Source organism: Prinia subflava, chromosome 3 (genome assembly GCF_021018805.1).
Source record: "Prinia subflava isolate CZ2003 ecotype Zambia chromosome 3, Cam_Psub_1.2, whole genome shotgun sequence".
Classification (NCBI taxonomy): domain Eukaryota; kingdom Metazoa; phylum Chordata; class Aves; order Passeriformes; family Cisticolidae; genus Prinia; species Prinia subflava.
The window spans coordinates 80,557,350-80,577,403 of NC_086249.1; the positions used below are offsets into that span (position 1 = coordinate 80,557,350).

Below are 20,054 nucleotides of genomic sequence, written 5' to 3' on the forward strand. Positions count from 1 at the left end.
TGTTCGAAAATTTTAAAATCCTAATGATCATGCTGGAGAACTGTTTATGTTAGCTCAGTAAGACACTGACCATATTTGTGCATGAAGTTATTTTCACCATTCTAAGCTAAGCTTTGCTAAGGCAGAGTGCTATTTCTGTAAAGCTACAAATAATGAGCTAAATTTATTGCTGGCATCACTGGGTACAGCTCAAATTCTTTTTATGTTCAGCTGATAAACAGCAGTGTTGATCAAGTGAGAAACAAAAATGAATTCTGAATTATTTCTAATAGCAGTTTTAGAAATCTGGGAATAGTGACAATGAAAATACTAACAGATATTTCCAGGCTGCACTTTGTTGATGCCCTTTGCAAAACAAAGAGCTGCTAAATTAACCCTGTGAGTGCATTCTTACCTTTGTGAGCGTGCTGGTAAGGTGAGAAAGTGCTTGTGCCAGAGGTGCTTGGGAAAATAGCCGAAATGCCAGAGTTAGTGCCTGCGCCTGCAATATGAACAAAAATGCCATAAAATTCCATGGTTACTTAGTCCAGTCAAAGAAATAGGTTGGCTCAAAGAAAGAGAGCCTTTACTTGGCTTGTTTGCGTTCCCATTTATTAGCAAAAGACCCAAGAACTACTTGCTCTTTGAAATGTCCCTAATCCCTAAATGTGTTACACTGAAAGTTGGGTTACAGACCACGTTTTTGCACACTGTCCAGAGGGAGTGAAAGTCACACTCCTGAACAGATTTGAACTCACAAGAAAAAGCCAGCTGTTACACATAGATTCCCATGTTATGAATCTGTCCTGGTTAGCAGAAAGTTTCCCAAGGTCCAGCTGATTACTCAAACAGTTTACAACCCACTCCAGTATTTGCGACTGCAGACTGAGACTTAGCTGGAAGGTTCATCAAACTAATGCATCTCATAAGCAACCTTCACTAGCAGCATCACTGTGAAGCTGTGATGGTATGCAAACCCTCATGACTCCACAGGAAAACCTAGGGAAGGTGACAAATAGTGGTGTTGATTGCTTTTCTGTTCCATGGAAATGTACATAAAAAGGATTTTAGAATTTCCTGTAATGTAACTGGGCAGTATGTTTCTCATGATTTCCTGTCAGTCCAAACCTATATTCTGGAGAGAGTAAAAATGCACTGAAAAATTAAATGAAGAAGTTATAGGAAAACTTCATCCCATCAGAGGGGTGAGATTGTGCAACAGGAGTTTCCAGGTCGAAATTCTAGAGCCAAGGTTAAAATTGGTGTCATGCACCAAGTTTTCAAAGCATTAAAACAAGTCATAAAATAACATATTTTGACAATAGCAAACAATAGTGCATATTATTTGGAATAAAGCTGTTTATGGGAATGCTTTTATATAGGAGGGTGTTTGCATAGTATTCCAAAACAACAAAAATACTAGGGTTGGGAGTAAATGTTATCTTCCTTCTCAAATGTACTTTAATGCCATTGGTAAGTATGTAATGCAAACTATCAACAGACACTGAAAATCATATTCTGTCTTGGAGAAGGTATGAAATTCCTCATGCTTTGTATTAGCTGTCTGTGGAAAAAGTCCAGCGATAATTAAATTCAGCAGACCTAAAGGCAAAAAGCTGTCCCAGTCATCTGGTAAGGTGTGCACAGCACATGGCTCCACAAGCTGGTTTTGCAATTAGAGTAGGTGAGAGCTCCCGGTGCCCTTCTTTTGACCAAGTAAATATTCAAAGAAATCAAATCACCAGGTAAACTTGACAAGAAATCAAGAGGTCTGGAATGGTCTGAGAAATGTTCTATGGTTAAGAACAAAGCAATATGCACATTCTTCAAATGATTCTTTTTTTAAAGAAAGAAAAAAGTGCTATCTAAATAAAATATATATGCATGTTGTGAATGAGAAATGTAGACCTAAAGTGGCCACAAAGTATGAGTTGCAGGTGTCTTCAAAAAGAAATTTTCTTTAACAGTCATAAAGCTTCTTTCAAACATCATTTGTTGGAAGGAAATGGATTAACTCATTATAATTGGTATTTTTTCACATGGAATAAGGGTTTACACAACGTTTTAAATATACTAATTTACTAATTCAGATGCATTTTGTATTTTGCAAATTAAGGCTAGATTACTTAAGTCTTGCCTCTCATCCTTTCTCTGTGACAGATTTCCTTCTAAGAAGAATTAGCTATGAGCTCCAGAAACTGCAATGCAGTAAGACATTCTAGGGATCAGTAAATGAAGCTGTCATCTGCATGTAGTGGACATTAAAGACAGGTAACTGATAAAATTTTCAGCAATTCTCCACAAAACTGAAGTCAATCATCCTTGGTCATGACCTCTGTGTTTATTCATCGTGGCTGGACAACAGAGGAAATTTAGCAAATGGCCAGTGCTGTAGCCTGATACTTCCCTTCATGTTCATGCACAGCCACCAGGCTTACGCCCATTCTTGCAGCCCCCCTGGCAAATCTAATTACAGCCAACTGGAATTCTTCACCGTCCTGGCAAGCTGCAACACGTCCACAACAGCTTCTCTGACGCTGCCTCTCAGTGAACACAGGCAAACTGTGCTGCTTTGCCTGGTGTTCAGCTAACAAGCTTCGGCTCATCTCCACCAGTGAGTTTTAGCTAACTTGCCTCTCTTTTCCTTCACTTGAAGCATGAAGTCATTGAAGTATTTCTGCCTATTGATCTTTCAGTCTCTTGGTATTGTTAATGCTGTGTTTTTCACCCAGCTGTGAAAGAAAGTAGAGCCTTTCAAAGTGGGAAGCCAGGCAGCACCAAGCAGCACAGGAAGGGTAAGGAGGAAGGTCACCACTCTTCACTCAGCATCATCATCACACTTCACCCAGCTCCACCCCACACCGGGGCAGGGCGTGCTGCCCACACGTGGACAACACACCCCCTTGTCCTGTGCACGCCAGTGAGAGCCTTCAGCCCCAGAGCCTAAGTGCAGAATGTCCTTTGCATGGGAACAGAGCCACCTCGTTTGCTCTGTAGTGATGGCAGGGCAAAATCAAGGCTGGCGCTAGAACGTGGTGGCCTTTTACACATGCCTGGGTGGGAATCAGTCATTACACATATTTTAAGTCTACTGTCAAATTGAATAATTTGGCACATCCATTATGAGCCAAGATTTGTCTTTAGATGTGGCTTAGAAGAAAGTGCCAATTCATACACCTGCACTACAAGAGGAACCAAACTGCCACCTTCTGTGGAATTCCAGTTTATTTCCCTTTTGTATGAGCAAAAAGAAGCAACTTATAGCTGCTGCTTCCTGTACACATCCAGTTTTGCATCCAAATCACATTATTAATCCTGCTTCCACTATAGACGAGACATAATCTATAAAGACTTAGATATAGCTCAGGCAGAGACATCCTAAGGTGTTATAGCACATCATATGGAAACAACTCTATTTTTTAAAATAAAGACCAATGGCTGTAATATAGCTGTGCAAAAGAGTGGTTTATATTCCTAGACACCTGTATGTAATACTGCAGGAATGTGATAAAGAAATTAGGAAAGGAGTCTTGTTCATGGTTGGTCAACTTCTGCATTATAAATGTTTTATTTTTGAAAAATGTGATTTAGTAGTAACTTTCTTGAAGGCTAAACAGAGTTTCAATTAAAAAAATGCTCCATACCTTTTATTTAAAAGAACAATTGAATCTGTATTCACTTTTGAATGTTTGGGGATTTTAACTCAAAAGATAGCTTTAATTTGAATTACAATGGAGCTGCCTTTTGTTCTTTCAGGAAACAAATGCTGGGAAATAAAATACTTTCTTGTTGTTTCAATGAACCTTTCTGCTTTATGTAACAGACTATTCCAGTTGTTCTAGCACCTTGAGACAGAACTTACAATAAGAGGTGACAAATAAAACTACCAGATTTGTGAGAGGAGGAGGGGGAGGGCACAGAGAAAGGAGGTTTTACCAGCATGCACCCTTGCAAGTGTTTGTGAGTGAATAAATCTGGTGAAGTAGGAGACCATATGTGCCCCTGACATGTGTTGCTGTGGGTATCAGCTTACTGGTCCGTTCAAAGGACTGCTGCACACAACTAGCAACAAATTTTTTTTTTTTTTTAATCTATTTAATACTTAATAACATGTTACAAAAATCCCCAAAGTACATACACAACAGACTACCAGAGTGATCATATAATAAGACACAATTTTAAAAACTGGTGTCTATATCTGTATCTATTTTTTGCTCTGTATTTCCCTCCTCTCCCAGGCATAATCCTGCTATGAATGGCACAAACAAGCTGTGAGTGCCATCACTGAGACTCTTTTTTGGGCTGAAGTAGGATAAAGCACACATGCAAATAAGCAACTACCAGCCTGAAACATGAGGTGAAAAATAAATTATACTGATTTGAAATTCAATAAAGGTAGACAGTTTATGGCTGACAAAGCTAGAACTAGATTTTAACTAAACCTAGTCATAAATAAAAACCTAGATATGTAGAAAGCAGGGGTCAGCACTTTTAAATAATGTAAATCTGTATTCAGGTACTTACTACATGAAAGGTTTGCTTTGAAACTTAGGGAAACAACACTTCAAGTGGAATCCTGTGCACCTGGAAAGTCATGGAAGCTAAAGCAGCTGTCAAAGCCAACCTGCTTTCTGAGGTGTCTATATATGACTGCAGTAACCAAACATAAATCAACTCTGAAAATACTGCAAATCACTGATAGCAGAACATATCCTAGGCAATGGAGGATTGCCTGAGTGATCTTTATTTTACAGAATACTATAAGTTACTCTGATATTTTCTGGAGTCACAGGTAGATACTTCAGTTAGTGTAGGTAGTTATTAAACCAGGAAGAGCATGAAGTAAATCAGTTCCTGAGAATTAAACTTCTGAAGATGATGATAGGAAAGTTCCCTCCTACTTTTGTTTTCAGTCTGGTCAATCTCTCCCTAAGTAATCACATCACAGAAAAGGAAATATTTTTTTGCTGCTGTACTTTCTATAATGTCTATAACTATTTTATTTCTTGCTCCTTTTATTTTGCCAGGTCAGGGAAGTGATAAAGATTATAGGTCACATGTCCTTAGTCTGACAATTTATTTGCATCTCTTGAAGTTTTGTTTAGGACTCACTGGGAGCCATAATCTTTGCACAGCCCTGGAAAGTCATAGACAATCACTCCATGAACTAAGCCTCTGTCCAGGAATTCAGTGTTATCACCATTTCTCTGTGCAACATGAAGGGGATAATTGCTATTTAAACTTTGCTATCATGACTTTAGAGCATCATAAGGAAGAGAACAGACCTGCCTGCTGCTGGTCTCCCATTTCCCCGGTGTCCTGGTGGCCAGCCCCTTGGAATAGGTGGTACAAGGCTGCAGCTCTGCAGGTTTTTCAGCTCCTGAGCCCAGTCAGAGCAATCCTGCAGAGATCTGCAGTGTCTCCCACGGGTGGGTGGTGCTCACTGTGGGAGCTGCAGCTCCAGCACCAGGGAAAACATCAAAGTCATTGGAGTGGTTTTATTGGGAAGAATTGCACCAGGACCACATAACCTCCTGAGGGATACCTGAGCTCAGCTTTCCCAGCAGCTGAAGACAGCAAAGCCCACATTTTCTTCTCAGATCCCTTCCCTTGAAGGCTGATGGCTGAAGCTGGCCAATTTTATCCTAAGGTTAGGTTCCTTTCCTAATATGGACAAATCCCTAGGGGAGGAGAATCAGGCCATACCACCAGTGAATAATAAAGCATGGCCTTCAACATTTCTCCCAGTACACATGTGAAGAGGAATTGGGTGTTCAGAGATCAAACAACTCAAAAAAAAAAAAAAAGAAAAAAAGTTTGTTAGTTCCAGATAAGAAGCCTATTCGTTTTAGGCATAATTTGAAACAGAAGGAAAAAAGGTTGTGATGTTGATTGTATTAAAAAGGATAAAGCTGGCAAGGAATGGAAATTAGTGATACTACAAAGAATAGAAAGTTAAAATAAAAATCTCTGAAATAATTATTTTAACTAATACAGTGGCTTTGTTTAAGTTTGTTTGTGTTAAGCCCTTCAATTAAGGAGGCTGAGTTCTGAATCTTCAGTACACAGGTTTGGATGTGGCCCCCTGATTATACCTCATCGCACGAAACCATCAATTGTTAGTCAACTGTTCCATCTCATCTGTTTAGTTATTTTTGAAGTTCTAATGATACAATAATAAAAATGATGATTTTTATTTCTAAATGTCATTTGCTCTCTGGTATTTAAAAAATAGCCTGACCACATATATTTTCCTTTATCGATATTTTTCTTCATTTAAAAAAAAAAATTTCCCAAGCTACCACTGGTAGATGTGAGACCTAAAAATTTACACAAGTTGGTTATTGTATCTGTTTTCATATATAAATCCAGCAAAAAAGGATTAAATAAAATACAATGAAGTATTATATGTGAAAGCACACTCATGAATATATACAGTAGATTAAAAAGAAAACCCACAATCAGTTGCTGAAGTTCTCTAGACCAATAATCTCTGAATGGAAAAGGATTTGCATATTTGATGCAATTGTGTAAATTCAGCTTCAAAGTAAGTGTTCCTGGAGTTATTGTAGTAGAGTTTGATTTTGATATTCTCCAACATTTTTGAATTGCAGTGGCAAATATCAAAGTTTGAAGAGAAAGAGTTAATATACATAAACTAATTGAGAGTTTCAGCTGCTAAAAGACAAAATCTCTTCCAGTAGTAACTGTACCTCTCTGCCAGAGAAATTCCATATATGGCTGAATCTTCTGTCTTTTGCATATACTTTTACAGTGGATAAAACAACAAAAACACCCTACATAGTCAGAGGCCTGAAGTGACTCCAATTCCAGAGGTGTTGACACAAAATCCAGCACCATTAACTGTGGCAAGCCACATCTTAGAGTGGTTTGGTGTTCATTACCTTAATGGCTCGATTGACATGGAAAACCTGCCTCCCCTCCCTTTTGCAGTGCTGTTACTTATCACAGAGGTATCAGCTCCCCATTTAGTGCCGGCACTGATGGCTCACGACCTGCCTCAAGCACAGCTGAAGTTCTCACACCTTTGGCCTTTGGCATGGTGCTCCTCTGTGCTCAGCACAGAAGCTCCTGGAGGGAGACGCATGTTGAGAGGCCAGAAATCTTCCATAGCTGTTTCACAGTGCACAAGACGGGGCAAACTAGTCTTTGTGGTGATGTTCACCTTTTTCACAGGAAGAAAAAGCTTTCCTGCTACACAACACACATTGTTATACGCTCACATGTGCACAGCCCTTTCCTGTGTGCCCACTGCCCACAATCTGCCACTGAAGCCTGTTATTCCTCCCAGGCTGCAGAACTTTGCTCACATCCTTCAGACCAGTGAGATTTTCAACACCATAAACAGGTGACATGTTTCCCTCAATTAAACCTCTGGCCTCTGTGAATGATCTCCCTTTCCTCCCCCTCTTTTCCATGGTATTTTGTGTTATTTATGTCTCAAGTGCTTTGAGAGGGCAAAAAACCCAACAAAGTGACACAGGCCCATCAAGGTATTCCCTTCTCACTTCCAGTCCTTTTTACACTAATATTTCCAGATGCTGGGGTGTGAGGTGTTCATCTTGTGTCCTTGGCCATTTCAAGTTTTATTAACTGCATATGAGCTGAAAGATGTTTGCTTACCCTTTGATCAAACCCCAATACATTTCTGCCAGATGAAAGGTGTCATCAGACAGATTCCCTGAGCAAGTTTCCATGCAGGGGCACATACCCCTGAACTTGGCCATCTGTAACACATAGTCCAGGCACTTCCCCAGCAAAGAATGCTTACAGCTAAGGAGAGCACCACTGTTCTCCCATCCTGTCTCAGCCCTAATGAAGGCCTGAAACAGGATTTATCTGCCCTCATTTTTCTGTATAGAGTTGCAAACTCAGAGCTTGCCATCCCAAGCTTCCTATTTTTAAGTAATTTGCCATTCTCATTTCCTTGTGACCTGCTGGGTCACCTTTCTCCAGTGGTGTGCTGTATGCAGGAGAGTTTGAAGAATTTGGAGCTCTGGGGGAGAGGCAACACTGCAGTGCTGCAGTGTGGAGTTTAGGCTCCTGAAGGCTGTTCATTGCTATTCTGAAGTCACAACCAAGGAACAGAGGGTTCCTATGGCCACTTGGAGTTTTCGTACTGGGTTCTTCATCCTGACAGCCAGTCAATAAGCAGAGGTTGTTCTGCACAAAGGAGCAATTCCTACCAAAATGCTGATATTCTCCTTCATGTGACAGAAACCTCATCCTCTTGTTAAGCTTATGGCCTTGGACAGCAGCACTTAGATGAGCTTGGAATTTGCAAACCTCAAAAAGTTCCACAGTTGTGCAACACTAACATGTCACCTCTTCTTTGCCCTGACCAGTATAATGTAATGACAGTGAAATGTGTGAAAAAGATCATCTGCTAATACCAGATTTTACACTGCCTTCCACAGCAACGGGGAGCATTTCAAGGGGTTCCTGCAGCAAGGCTGATTTTCCAGCTGGAGTAAAAATTAATGCCTAGGAACTGGGGCACTGCCATTCCAAATGGGGTCCAGAGATTTAGATTTTATAAACCAAATTACCTGAGCTTATTGGTTTGAGGGACTTGGATTTTGAGACGCTTTCTTGGTTTTTGAACACTTGTAATCAAATGGTTGGTTTCATGGACTTGATTAAAATGGAAATATTTAGTCCTTCTAAGACTAATGTTTTCTTTTATTTTAGTACCCAATCGATTTGTTGGTTTATGCACCTGCCTAAATTTCTCACAAAGATAATACATATTTATTCTTGTGTCTATCACGCTAAAAATTGCAGCTCAGGGGGAGCTTCTGGGCTGCTATTGCACACCAGGAGCTCTCTGAGGTGGTGATCATCCCCTGGCTCCTCTCAGCTCCAAGACTGTAGGAAAGGTGGGAGAGGTTCATGTCCTATCCTCCTTTAAAGTGACTCCCAGAGCACCAGTGATACACATTTCTGCAGCATCTGAACAAAGCAATTGCTATTTATGTACATAAATAAATGCTCTGGGACTTTCAACCCCTGCTTTCAAATTAAGCAGACAAAACATTGCAATTCCTTTTCATGATGAAGATTTCTAAAAGAGGAGAACATGGATAAGATTTTGGTTTTAGAGTCATCAAGTTCTGCTGGGGAACTGCTCATTTTTTCTGTCTGTGTTTTTGTCCTGATCTTCTCCAGATTCTCTGAGGGGTGTCAAACTCATTTGGTTATTCAGAGAGAGCCTCATTTTTCCTTTTCTTTTTCTCACTTTCTTTGCTCCCTAAAGGAGAGAGCAGTTTTCTGGGGGTTGCCCCTGCAGGACAGTGCTGGTGTGAGCTGTCTGTCCTCCCCATGGCATGAGGATGGAAAAGCCATTGCACGTACATGGTATGCAAACAAAGAGGTACCCCTAGGGTTTCACACACACATTCATACATGATTTCTTCAATCAGCAAACTACAGAGCCTTTTGTCAATGAAATCTACAGAACGAGTTCTCTTATCAGTGCTGACCACCAGATGTCAATCTCAACCCTTGAATCACCTTGCAACCAAAGGATAAGAAAAGGTTACTCTGACAAATTAATCCTACAAATTGCAAACCCACAAATTGTCCCGTGTTTTCTTCACAGGTGAACCGTGAAGTTCACTCAGGTAAAAAAACTACACAGACATGGGATTTCCTGGACCTACTGGTTAAGTAACCCTAATAAGTCCTGCATGGGATATCTTAACAGATAAATACTAGAGAACAAATGGGCAATAGTGGATCCTAAAATCAAAGATTCTGATTTTTCCTCAAATGATAAGCATTCCCTCCCTTAGCTGGCAAGGCTAGCTGGAAGCAGGAATTGCTTAACTGGAGCTGGGTTTATTGTTTGAACATAATTATCATCACTGAAAAATTTCACATTGAGCTTCCAGATGATTTTGAGTCAAAACCAGAGGAAATGCATAGGAACATCAGAACACTTACATTCCTTGGTGTTGGGAGGTGCCAGCAGGCATGAGTAGCAAACCATCCCGTAGATGTTCCGAGGTCTGTTCTCCAGCATGTAGTAACTGCAGAGAAGGGCAAGAAGAGGCAAAACAGCACAAGTTAATATAATATGACTGAACATGGTTCAGCAGCAAACAATTATATGGAGATAAAATCATTTAAAAAAAACTTTTATAAGGAATCTGGGGCAAAGATTATTCTCTCTCTTTTTTTTTTTTTTAATTGCCTGAATAGAGACTGTGTTTCTCTTCTTCCTTTCCTTCCAAAATGTAATTAATCAAACATCTAGACATGACAAGAAGTGGTAACATCGCCTAAAACAACATTAGTCTCCCTGCTGAGTTCAAGCTGCAGTTTACAGCATGCCCTGAAATAAGATTTTTCAAAATAAGAGAATGCAGTTTTTTGAAGCAGTAGTCTTTCAAGCAAGACCACCAGTTGGATATGGTTGGCTAATTTCACTGCCAAACACTGTAAGAACAATCTCTGTAATCTTAGAACTAAATATGAGCAGATCATAATAAAAAAATACAGGAAAACACCACCCTCACAGGGCAAGACAGATTAGGTTTTACAGGTTTGGGTTGTTTTTTTTATTTCCTTGCTGTATTGTGTATAAATCAGTCCTTGATAGTGGAATTACAGTGTGAAGGAAAGGTTTTCAAAATTTGAACTTCTGGGCTGCTAATAAAGTTAGTGTTGAAATAAGGTAATTGGCTACTCAGGAGCTGGATCCACATGCACCCTAATGAGCAATTGCATGAGAATCATACATATGTTGATGTAACATCATACTGTTGATGTTACAGATATGTCTTTACAAATCACTTGTAAATCACTACATATTTTAATGAAGATATGAATAAATTCATAATCTATTCTGTGTACACAGGAACTCAACACGACAAACATTTTATGCAACTGGGGATCTGTTTTCTGCTCTTATGTACCTGCCTATGCATGTGAAGTAGGGGGTTTTTTTCTGGAAAATGTATGCATTGTTAGGAAATCACTGCTGAAACCATCCCTCAAAATCAGTTGGTGTATTAATGAATGGCAAATAAGAGATATAAGTACAGGAAATGGAATACACAGAGATGCAAAGGGGAGACAGGGTCTGGAGGAAACTCCGAGAGCAGGGGAACTACACATGTTCCTCATTTCTTTTTTACTGGTTCTAAAAGATTCACCCTCACTTCTTCCTTCAAATATCTCTTGTGCCTCATGTGTCACTCTACCATTCTGTCAGGAGCAAAACTTCATCCTTCCTCTCTTATGGGGGCCTACATAATTTCAGGTTGTAAAACAGTTAATAAATACACAGGAAAAGGCTGCCAAACCACAAAACAAAAGAGTGGAAACCCAAAGATACATATAAATCTACGAAGAAAAACACAGGACAGTTAGGACCCACAGTCTAATAGCTGTGTTGGTTTAGGAAAGACAAACAGTCCTTCTGACACTTAATTAAATCAAGCTGGTGGAATAACTCTTGGTTTTCACCACAATGCAGAATGATGGAAGATATGTAAAGAAAACTGCAGAGGACACTCATGGAAGGCAACCATTCACTCACATGAGCAGGAAACTCTGCAGTTGCAAGCATTAGTGACTCACACCCACGAAGTACCAGCAACAGATTTATGTTTCTGGTGACTTTTCAATGCACCAGATATCAAAGGTAATGTTGGAAATATGTGATAGCTTTATATCACCAGCTATGGAGGAGTGACCCACTAATGACAAAATGAATTTTCACAGTATTACTCTTCCATATTACTCTATCATTACTATGATATTTAGTCTTTCTTTCCTTGACACCTGCCAAGCTCAGATTTGGAGGCCAAACCCCAAAAATAGAGGCTAGACTGAAAAATGGACTTGTTTTCTTGCTTGACACCATAGTGGCTTATCTTGGGCTAACCTTGGTGGTGTCATTCCAGACTCAGGGACTTGGACCCGGGTTTAGGCCTGTGCTCCCACAGGAACAGGGAGCCTGGGACTGGGGCAGGAGGCAGAGAGGGGTGGGTGCTGTTCTAGGCAGGGGACAGCCTGCAGAGAGACAGCAAGGAGGAGCATCCTTGCTGGAGGCATCTGCTGCCTTACCCAGAACAGCAAGGGGGGGACTTAGTTTCATTAGAAATTCACTGGCTAAACCTTTTCATGCAGAAAACAAAGGAGCGTTCACTCCTTCTCTTAAAACCCCTCAGAGAACTGATCCTGCATTTGCTGGAGCCATGGACAAATGCATGAAATGGGGAAGTGTCAGTAACAGAGGCATTTCTGACTGCATCTAAAAAGAAAATGATCCCATTGCAATTCCATCTTGTGAGGTGACTGGAGACTTACCCCAGGCTGAAAATAGGAGCTGGGACAGCATAAGGGATATGCATTATTAATTCTTGACTTTTTTCTTACTCCTCATGGCCATTACTGAATGGAGATGACCAGACTAGAGAGACCCTTGCTCTGCCCTGCCATTGCTGCTTGTAGTCAGCTGTGACCTCAGTCACACTCCAGGAACACCTAATGGATCACCCCATGAGGGAAACAGTCTGAGTCACACCTAATTTCCGTGTTCTTAACCTCCCCTATTTGGCATGATGGAAGAGCTTCTGGAGGGGAGCAGAGGACAAAGCCTGCAGTGTACCAGGAGGTTCAATCTAGGTACCTCTAGAGTTCACTGGCAACAGGGCCTTGGTTCTGAGGATCACAAATTTGATGGAATTAAGCCTTTAAATCTTACATCTTGCACACTTCTTGTGAGCATGGCAGTGTTGTTTTTATTTTATACGAGAGGGAACACAAAGAAGCAGTGGATGTCCTCCCCTCCTGTACGAAAGAGGACTTCTTTGGTACAAGAGGAAAGGTACCAAAGAGATGACCTCTCCTCTTGTACTGCCTTCTTCCCTAAAACTGGTCATCAGTAATAGTGAAAAAAAGAAAATAAAAGGAAAAATATATAATTATCCAGCAGTAATTTTAGGATAAAGTACAGAGGATGGCTCTTGTAACCACTGAAAAAGGCTCCCAGTTCAGTAGTATTTTGTCTGAAAACTTTAATACAGAACGTGCCATATGCTCATCTTTTCCTCAGGCTTCTTTACTGAGCTGGTGAAAAATAGCAAAGGGATGAGATGTCCCTAAGTGCAAACAGCAGCACCTGGGCTGTTACCTTGGGCAGGTGTGCAGTGTGGGATGGAAGCAGTCCTCTGAAAATGGAAACCTTGCTTTTATCCCTCACGTGCACTCAGGGGCTCTCTGAGGTTTACTGCCCAGGCAAGGGAGCACCCTGCCAGCTGCCACTCACCCTGGTACCTGGCTGTCCCTGTGGGACAGGGGACAATAAGGACAATCAGCTACTCACCAGCTTTCTGCTCTGACACACAGGGTCTGCATTTCCCCCACCAGCACACGGGAGCAAACTCTGAGGACTCTAAGTAGCATGAGGAGTCAGAGCAGCTTCAGAGCTGGTTTCAGCTCACATTTAGTTTATCTTGAGCATTCCATCTACTCAAGCTTGGGCTGAGAGAGGGTGTTTCTCCCTAACTGCTGGCTTTGCCAAACAATCCCGGCCCGAGCGCTGCAGGAGGGGCGGCACACAGCCAGATTCGGCAGAGCAGTTTCTGCTACAGGCTACACCTGTGCAAACACCAGGCTTTGAGAGCTCCCCCAAGCACCAGCTGTGCAAGCTGATTATTTTCAGCCAGCACCCTGCTCCCACCTGGGTGACCTCATTAGTCCTGACAAAAATTGCAAAATAGCAACTGTGACCACTATTTAAGTTTCTTGCTCTTTATGATCTATGGGTGGAAGTCAAGAGGGAGTTTTTTCAGGTCATAGCATCAGTCTGTTTGGCTGGCAGCTAGAAAAGTCCTTCTCTTTATTTGTAAACTGTGAAAATTTCACATAGACTCACTGATAAAATAAACCTGGAAGCTTGCAGGGCCTCTTTTAACAGGGCTTCCTATGCTACAGGGAGTGTGGGTTATACAGCATCTGCAAACTGCACAAAAGCCAAATGTCAGAAGGAATTACTCTCTAAAACAAGGAGAAATAGTGGTAGAAGCTGAAAAGGTATGTAAGGTGACGTTGTATTTTAGAGTATTTATTCACCCTACAAAAAAACATCAAGAGTGCAAATATATCCTTGGGTTTTCAGATGTGATATTGTCAAGGATATACATATCCAATGTAGCAATTTCCTTCTCACTATTATTATCAGAATTATATCAAGTGTAAGAGACCATAACGAAGATGGGGTTAATAAACAGCACCTATTTTAAGCCTCTTCAGCCAACCCTGAAACTTGACTCTGAACAACACTACACACACTACATTAACAGCTCCTTAGACTCCATTCTGCTGTGTAGAAAGGACCCCAGAGACTAAAATGCCTTGGTAAATCTCACTGAACAGCTATGTTAGCTAATACTGTCAACTACTGACAAATGTGCCAGCTGTTCACATCTGGAGAGGAGATATTTTGTGCCCCTAAACATGCTGTAGTGCCAGCATAGACCCTACAGGGTATTTAAGGTGCTGTCATGCAACTCATAAGTAGGAAGCAGGACTTAGAAGGTGGCCCTTTGAAGCTACAGCTGGAGGCCAAGCTGGACTTCTTTGGGCTTTCTTTCTTTCTTTTCTTCTTTAAAATGGCACTGCACACCCCTGCTTGTTCCCTTTCCATGTCTAGTAAGAAAAAAAGGTTTTTTGTTGTTCCAAACAGGTATTTCTTCAGTGAGAATTCAGTAAGATTAAAAACATCTTCTTCAGGGTCCCTTCCAGGCCTAGTTATTTTATGATTCTGTGTTTATTAAACTCACCAATGCTTTTGAAACATTTAAATGTACTGTTTTAGCAGAGATGAAAAAGCATAATTTACCAGGATTGCGCCTACAGTCAGCTTTGACATGGAGAGGCTGTCAGAGATTTTGACATTAGGAAAGTACTCCCCAGCGCCTTGGGTAGAGGAAGGGCCTGTGGATAAGTCCTTACCCTGGGAGACAAGGGCCACACTCTGCATCATTCTCCTGATCCCCAGGTGTCATGACCGTGGCTCGAAAAAAGCCCTCGCAGTCCTTGTGCCGCCTGCATATCTGGTACCCTCCTTTGGAAAACTTCTCCGAAGGGCAGGGCACGCAGCTGTAGTCCTCATCTTTGGTGCCGTAGCCACACGTCTGCAACAACACACAGTCACTCAAAGCAGTCTCCTGCTGCACACCAGCTTCCAGCCAAAGAGAAGGTTCACAGCCTGCCCCACTGGCTTTGCAGCACAAAGGGACAGGAGTCTTTCATTTGGCCTGTTAGTGTCTATCCTAAAGACCATGCAGGGATGTAAGGGTCCAGCATGCTGTGTGCTGGAGAGGGAGAAGGGGAACTGCAGCTTCATACTGCTTGTAAGTGGCCCCCCACACTACTGCTATCATAGCCCAGCAAATTGTGGAAGCCAGTTTCAGCTGCTGCTTGGGTAGGAAGTGAACTGAAAATGGAAGAATAGAGAAGACTCCTGCAGGAGAAACAGCTGCAGCAGAGCTGTCAGCAGTTTCAGGCTAGGAGACCCCAGAGGGAACAGCCCAAAAAGCAATGTTTGGATAAGATTTTGTAACCTCTGAACTCACATGTCCCAGCTGAACATTACATCTAGATTAAATAAAACTAAAGCAAACTGGTTATTATTCAAACATACTTGTCCAGGACTAGCAACTGTGTGAAATGCTTGCACTAGGATGTTTATCCCATTAAAACCAAACAGGATTTCAGTAATTTATTTTTTTTAATAAGCAACAATTATCTGCTGTAAATCAAATGATAACTTAGGAACCGCAATTTAAAATATTGCAGAAACATCCAAGTTCCTCGAGTGCCAAAATATCTTAGTGGGAAAGCAAAATTAACTTGTCAATGTGAGGGGCCAGCAAATAGACCAGACTGACCGATTTATCACTTTGTTGGAATGTCAGCATCAGATTCTAAATAACTACTGAGATGAGAACAGACTGGCAGAGACTGTGTATGGAACTTGTACCTTTCAGTTTTCACAGTATCCTTTTTAACAGGCTGCTCCTGGATGTGGATTGCTGGCATTGCAAGACGCCTCGCTCCCTCGGCACACTTGGAGGTGTGAGAACCTCCCCACTTCCTTTCCTACCCATTACGTCCACATAACAAAGCATCTGGGTTTTTGCATTTGGTGCTTGATATGTTCCCCCCAGGAGCAGCAGCAGCAGATGAAATTACCATGTAAGGCTCTTCACCCGGCTCGCACTTGGGGCAGTCCTGGCACATGCCGGTGGTCTGGTTGTAGTACTCGTTCTCCCCGCAGTTGGAGTATTCGGCACCGGCGGAGTACACCAGGGACACCTGTCACCAGAGAGCATTCCAGAGCACTGTCACCTCCACTGCCACCCTCCTCCATGCCTCACCCCTCCCCTTGCACAGCTGCTGTGCTCAACAGGCAGCAGGGCCAGCAATGCAGTGTGAAGCACCCCTAAAGCTCAGAGGCAGAAGTGGCGACACTATTTAAATGGAAGCAGACGCAGGTTGCAGCAATCTGGTACCTCCAAGAGTTTCTCAGAGACTGACATTAATGCTTGTTGGCACTGCCACTCCTTAAAACACTGAAGGGCACAGTTCCTGACCTGTTAACTCACATGCTCTCCTGCACATGCAAATGCCTGAGTTCACACCCTCATCACTCCCAGCTCTAATGAGCCTTCATAAACGTGACTGCAAGGGACAGCTATAACAGCCAGAAATAATGCACTGCCTTGGGCCTCAACCACAACAGGGCTGTGCTTCATGTGACACCCAGGCTAATGGGCTCTTCCAGCACCTTCTGTCCCTGCTCCATCCTGGGTCCTTCTTCCCCTTTCTCCCTAGCAGCCACAGTTTAAACAGCACATTCTCAGGTGTTTTATGGAATGAGAACCATCACGGCATTGAGGTTCAGTCCCTAGGTCATGTGTAGCTCTGCCACAATTCACAGGTGGTTATGAATAACCCAAGCAGAACCCTGTTATCTTTCACACTAGAGAGACATGTACACACAGAAATACCTACCATCAGGAAAGGGAACACGTGAGTCCATCTGTGTTCACCCAGGTGAGCCATGCTCTCTTGGTATTTTACCTGAAAAGACAGAATTGGTGATTGTTTATGAACATGAGTAAATATTTGTGTGTGTTGCCAAAATAAGAACACAAGGGCTCATAAGCAGAACAAAGGTTAGATGGGAGCAATGCCCAGAGGTCTGAACAAAGACAGGGAGAGATGTGCACGTGCAGTTGTGCACACACACAGACACCACACACCCTTACCACACATCTCTTCCCTCTCTTTGAGAAGATAATGGCAGGAGGCAATCCAGTCTTGCCATATTTAAAAAAATCTGTGAAAGATGAGGAACCAAATCTGAATCCTGGCACCTCTTGGCTTGCTGAGAAATCCCCCCACGAGGAATGGAGGGCTGACCACTAAATGAGCATCCTGACCACTAAATGAGGAAGGGCTGGAGATCAGCAGCCTGGCTTGTGTCCACACCAGTTGGTGTTTGACCACGCTCCATCAGGTTTGTCTGGGAACGATCTGTGTGGAGCAGCCAAAGCAGGGCCAGGGAGTGATCCAGTGGCAAGCAGAGTGGGCAGTCAGAACACCAGGCTGCACTTCCCTTGCTGGCTCCTGTGGATGCTCTGAGAAAGCCCAGAGCTGCTTTCCTTTCTTTAGGAAGCATCAGCTACTTTTTGTTCTTGATAAGCAAACTGCAAATTTAAGAAATTAAACCCAAGGAAGGAGCCTTATGATCCAAAAAGCTATTAAAACAGTTGGGAGAAAGAAAGGCTGAAATCAATGTTGCAAACACATGCGCTCATTTATTTAGTTTCTTAAAATTATTAATTTGAAGAAGAGCTAATGTTCCATATTCAAGTACTAGATTTCTTTCTAAGGTAAAAAAAAAAGAGACAGGAAAAGAGGCACAATTCCATTTGGTTTTTTTTTAGCCTGACATAACCTATTTACTGATATTGTTATAGCACATAATATGCCCTGAGGGTTTTAGAGCTTCAAATTGCAAAATGTTTGAGATACAGTTGCAACATTTTGGTCCTAGCAGAGGTAAACTGCTCTTTCAATTTTCCGTGTCTCAGAGCTGGGAGACTTTTAGCCTCCCAGAAGAATACAATTACTGCTTTGTGCTACATTTGAGCATACAGCTTACACGAGAGCAGCGCTCTAGTATTTGAGATAGCTGCTAACATTCACATTTTTAAACACTAAGTAGATTAAGCAAAGATTATATCACTCCAGCATCAAGCTATGAACTTGCTTTATATATTCCTTCCAGCAATTGGGCTAGCTGAGACAGGTAACTGGGTGGGTGGGTGGACAACCTGAATTATGAGTATATTCGTTTGTGCAGGAAATTATGCTTTGAAACCTAGAAACAAAGGGGATTCAGAGATAAATTGTCCTAAATCAGGAGGTAAGAGATGGAAAATAGTAATTCCATTGTATAAAGTGTCAAACATGAAGTCGGATGAAGGTTTTGTCTGTGGCAGTGCAGTTGCCTGGAAAAGTTCCAAGGATATTGTCTTAATGCATGTGCATGTTAAGCTGTACCCTAAGTAGAAAAGAGTTTGTTAGACCTTAGATATTAATATTATTAAGGCCCCACTGATACTGCTAAATTATCACATTTATTATAAATCTGGTCTGAGGCTGCTCAGAACCAAAACTTTCATCGGTAAATCTTGAATCTGTAACTTTACAGTCAGAGTATATCTTACAGCAAAACCACGCTCCATTCAGTTGCTTTCAAGCCACCCAGATGTTCACTGTTTGAGGTACTTGTATGCAATCACAGCCAGATTTGAAAAATGGAAATGAAGGAGTATAGCCCACTAATGTTCAATACAATCATTTGGCATTTATTTGCAGAAAATGTTGAAAGTGTCAAGTTATGCATGCATAAATAAAAATATTTTTCTCTCTCTTAATATAAATATGCATGTGGGGTATATTTTGTATGTAAACATTTTTTCCCCCTGCTTTCCTTCATTTTATGCAGCAATATGTCAAGCATATGGGAAATACTTCTTTTAACTGGAAAAAGCCATTTCAAAGTGCTAGATTAGAACTCCAGGGGAGACTTTTCCCACAAATTGCAATATCAAAAAAATTAAATTTTGGTATTCATCCTCCTATTCAAGTACACTGCCATAAGTTGGCTGTGTTATTTCTGTTGGTTTTATTTGTTTGTTTGTTTGGGGTTTTTCCTCCTTTGGTGTTAAAACTCAAAACACTTATTTTATAACACATGAGTGAACATGGGGGTGGGAGGAGGGAGATGAAGGAGGTTTCTGGCAGTAGGGCCACAGGTAGTTACTCAGCTGGGGAGATACCTGAAGGTATCTACCAAGATATGCCAGGCTGCTCTTGGGCCGGCTGTCAGTTTTCAGGCATGGTAAGTTCTATCTGCACCATGCTCCCTGTCATTCATTAATCCCATCCACACAACAAGGGGTCTTCTAGTCCCAAGATCGCTTTTGTTTCCAGCTCACACCTATGAAGACACATTCAACCAGCCAGCTTCTGCTAAGAGGCAGGAAAAAGAGTGACCAGACATGATGGCCCCTAACCATTAAAAGAAATTAATTCTTAATGAATTGTTCTCTTTCAGCTGAAGCAAATGACCTTCTCCTGTGGGATGGCAAGAAGCAGTGAGCAGGAAGGAGCTGGAGGTGTACTTTGTGCTGGGGCTCCGGTATCACTGCTGAGGAATTCGGGATCTCCGGCTGCTTGTCTGCCAAGCCCTGCAGAGATCCTGATTTGTGTTTTTGTTTGGGACGTGTGGGTGTCTCCAGAGAGGAGGTGTAAAACACAGACAGTGTCTTTGTGGATCAGGTGTGCAACATTCAGCAAGTCTCATCATGACTAGCGGGGGTTGCTAATTACAGCTATATTTGTCCTTTGGGCATATTCGTTAATAGCTGGTAAGAATATACACGTAACAGGACAGGAAAAGGAAGACTATTTTCCCAGTGGCAACCACAGCAAGAAATGCTAGAGATTCCCTGTCTCAGCTA

At 41.8% G+C, this 20,054-nt stretch overlaps 1 protein-coding gene across 2 annotated transcripts in view; it reads right to left on the minus strand.

Moving 5' to 3' along the window:
- EDAR (ectodysplasin A receptor) overlaps positions 1-20,054 on the minus strand; it is a 72,073-nt gene that overhangs the window by 9,032 nt on the left and 42,987 nt on the right. For both annotated transcript variants that reach the window (XM_063393559.1, XM_063393558.1), the window contains exons 2-6: positions 17,032-17,100; positions 16,210-16,332; positions 14,968-15,149; positions 9,946-10,031; positions 395-481 (exon numbers count right to left, since the gene is read on the minus strand). In XM_063393559.1, coding sequence (XP_063249629.1) covers positions 395-481; positions 9,946-10,031; positions 14,968-15,149; positions 16,210-16,332; positions 17,032-17,082 — 529 coding nt within the window. In that variant the 5' untranslated portion in view covers positions 17,083-17,100. The remainder of the gene's footprint in view (positions 1-394; positions 482-9,945; positions 10,032-14,967; positions 15,150-16,209; positions 16,333-17,031; positions 17,101-20,054) is intronic.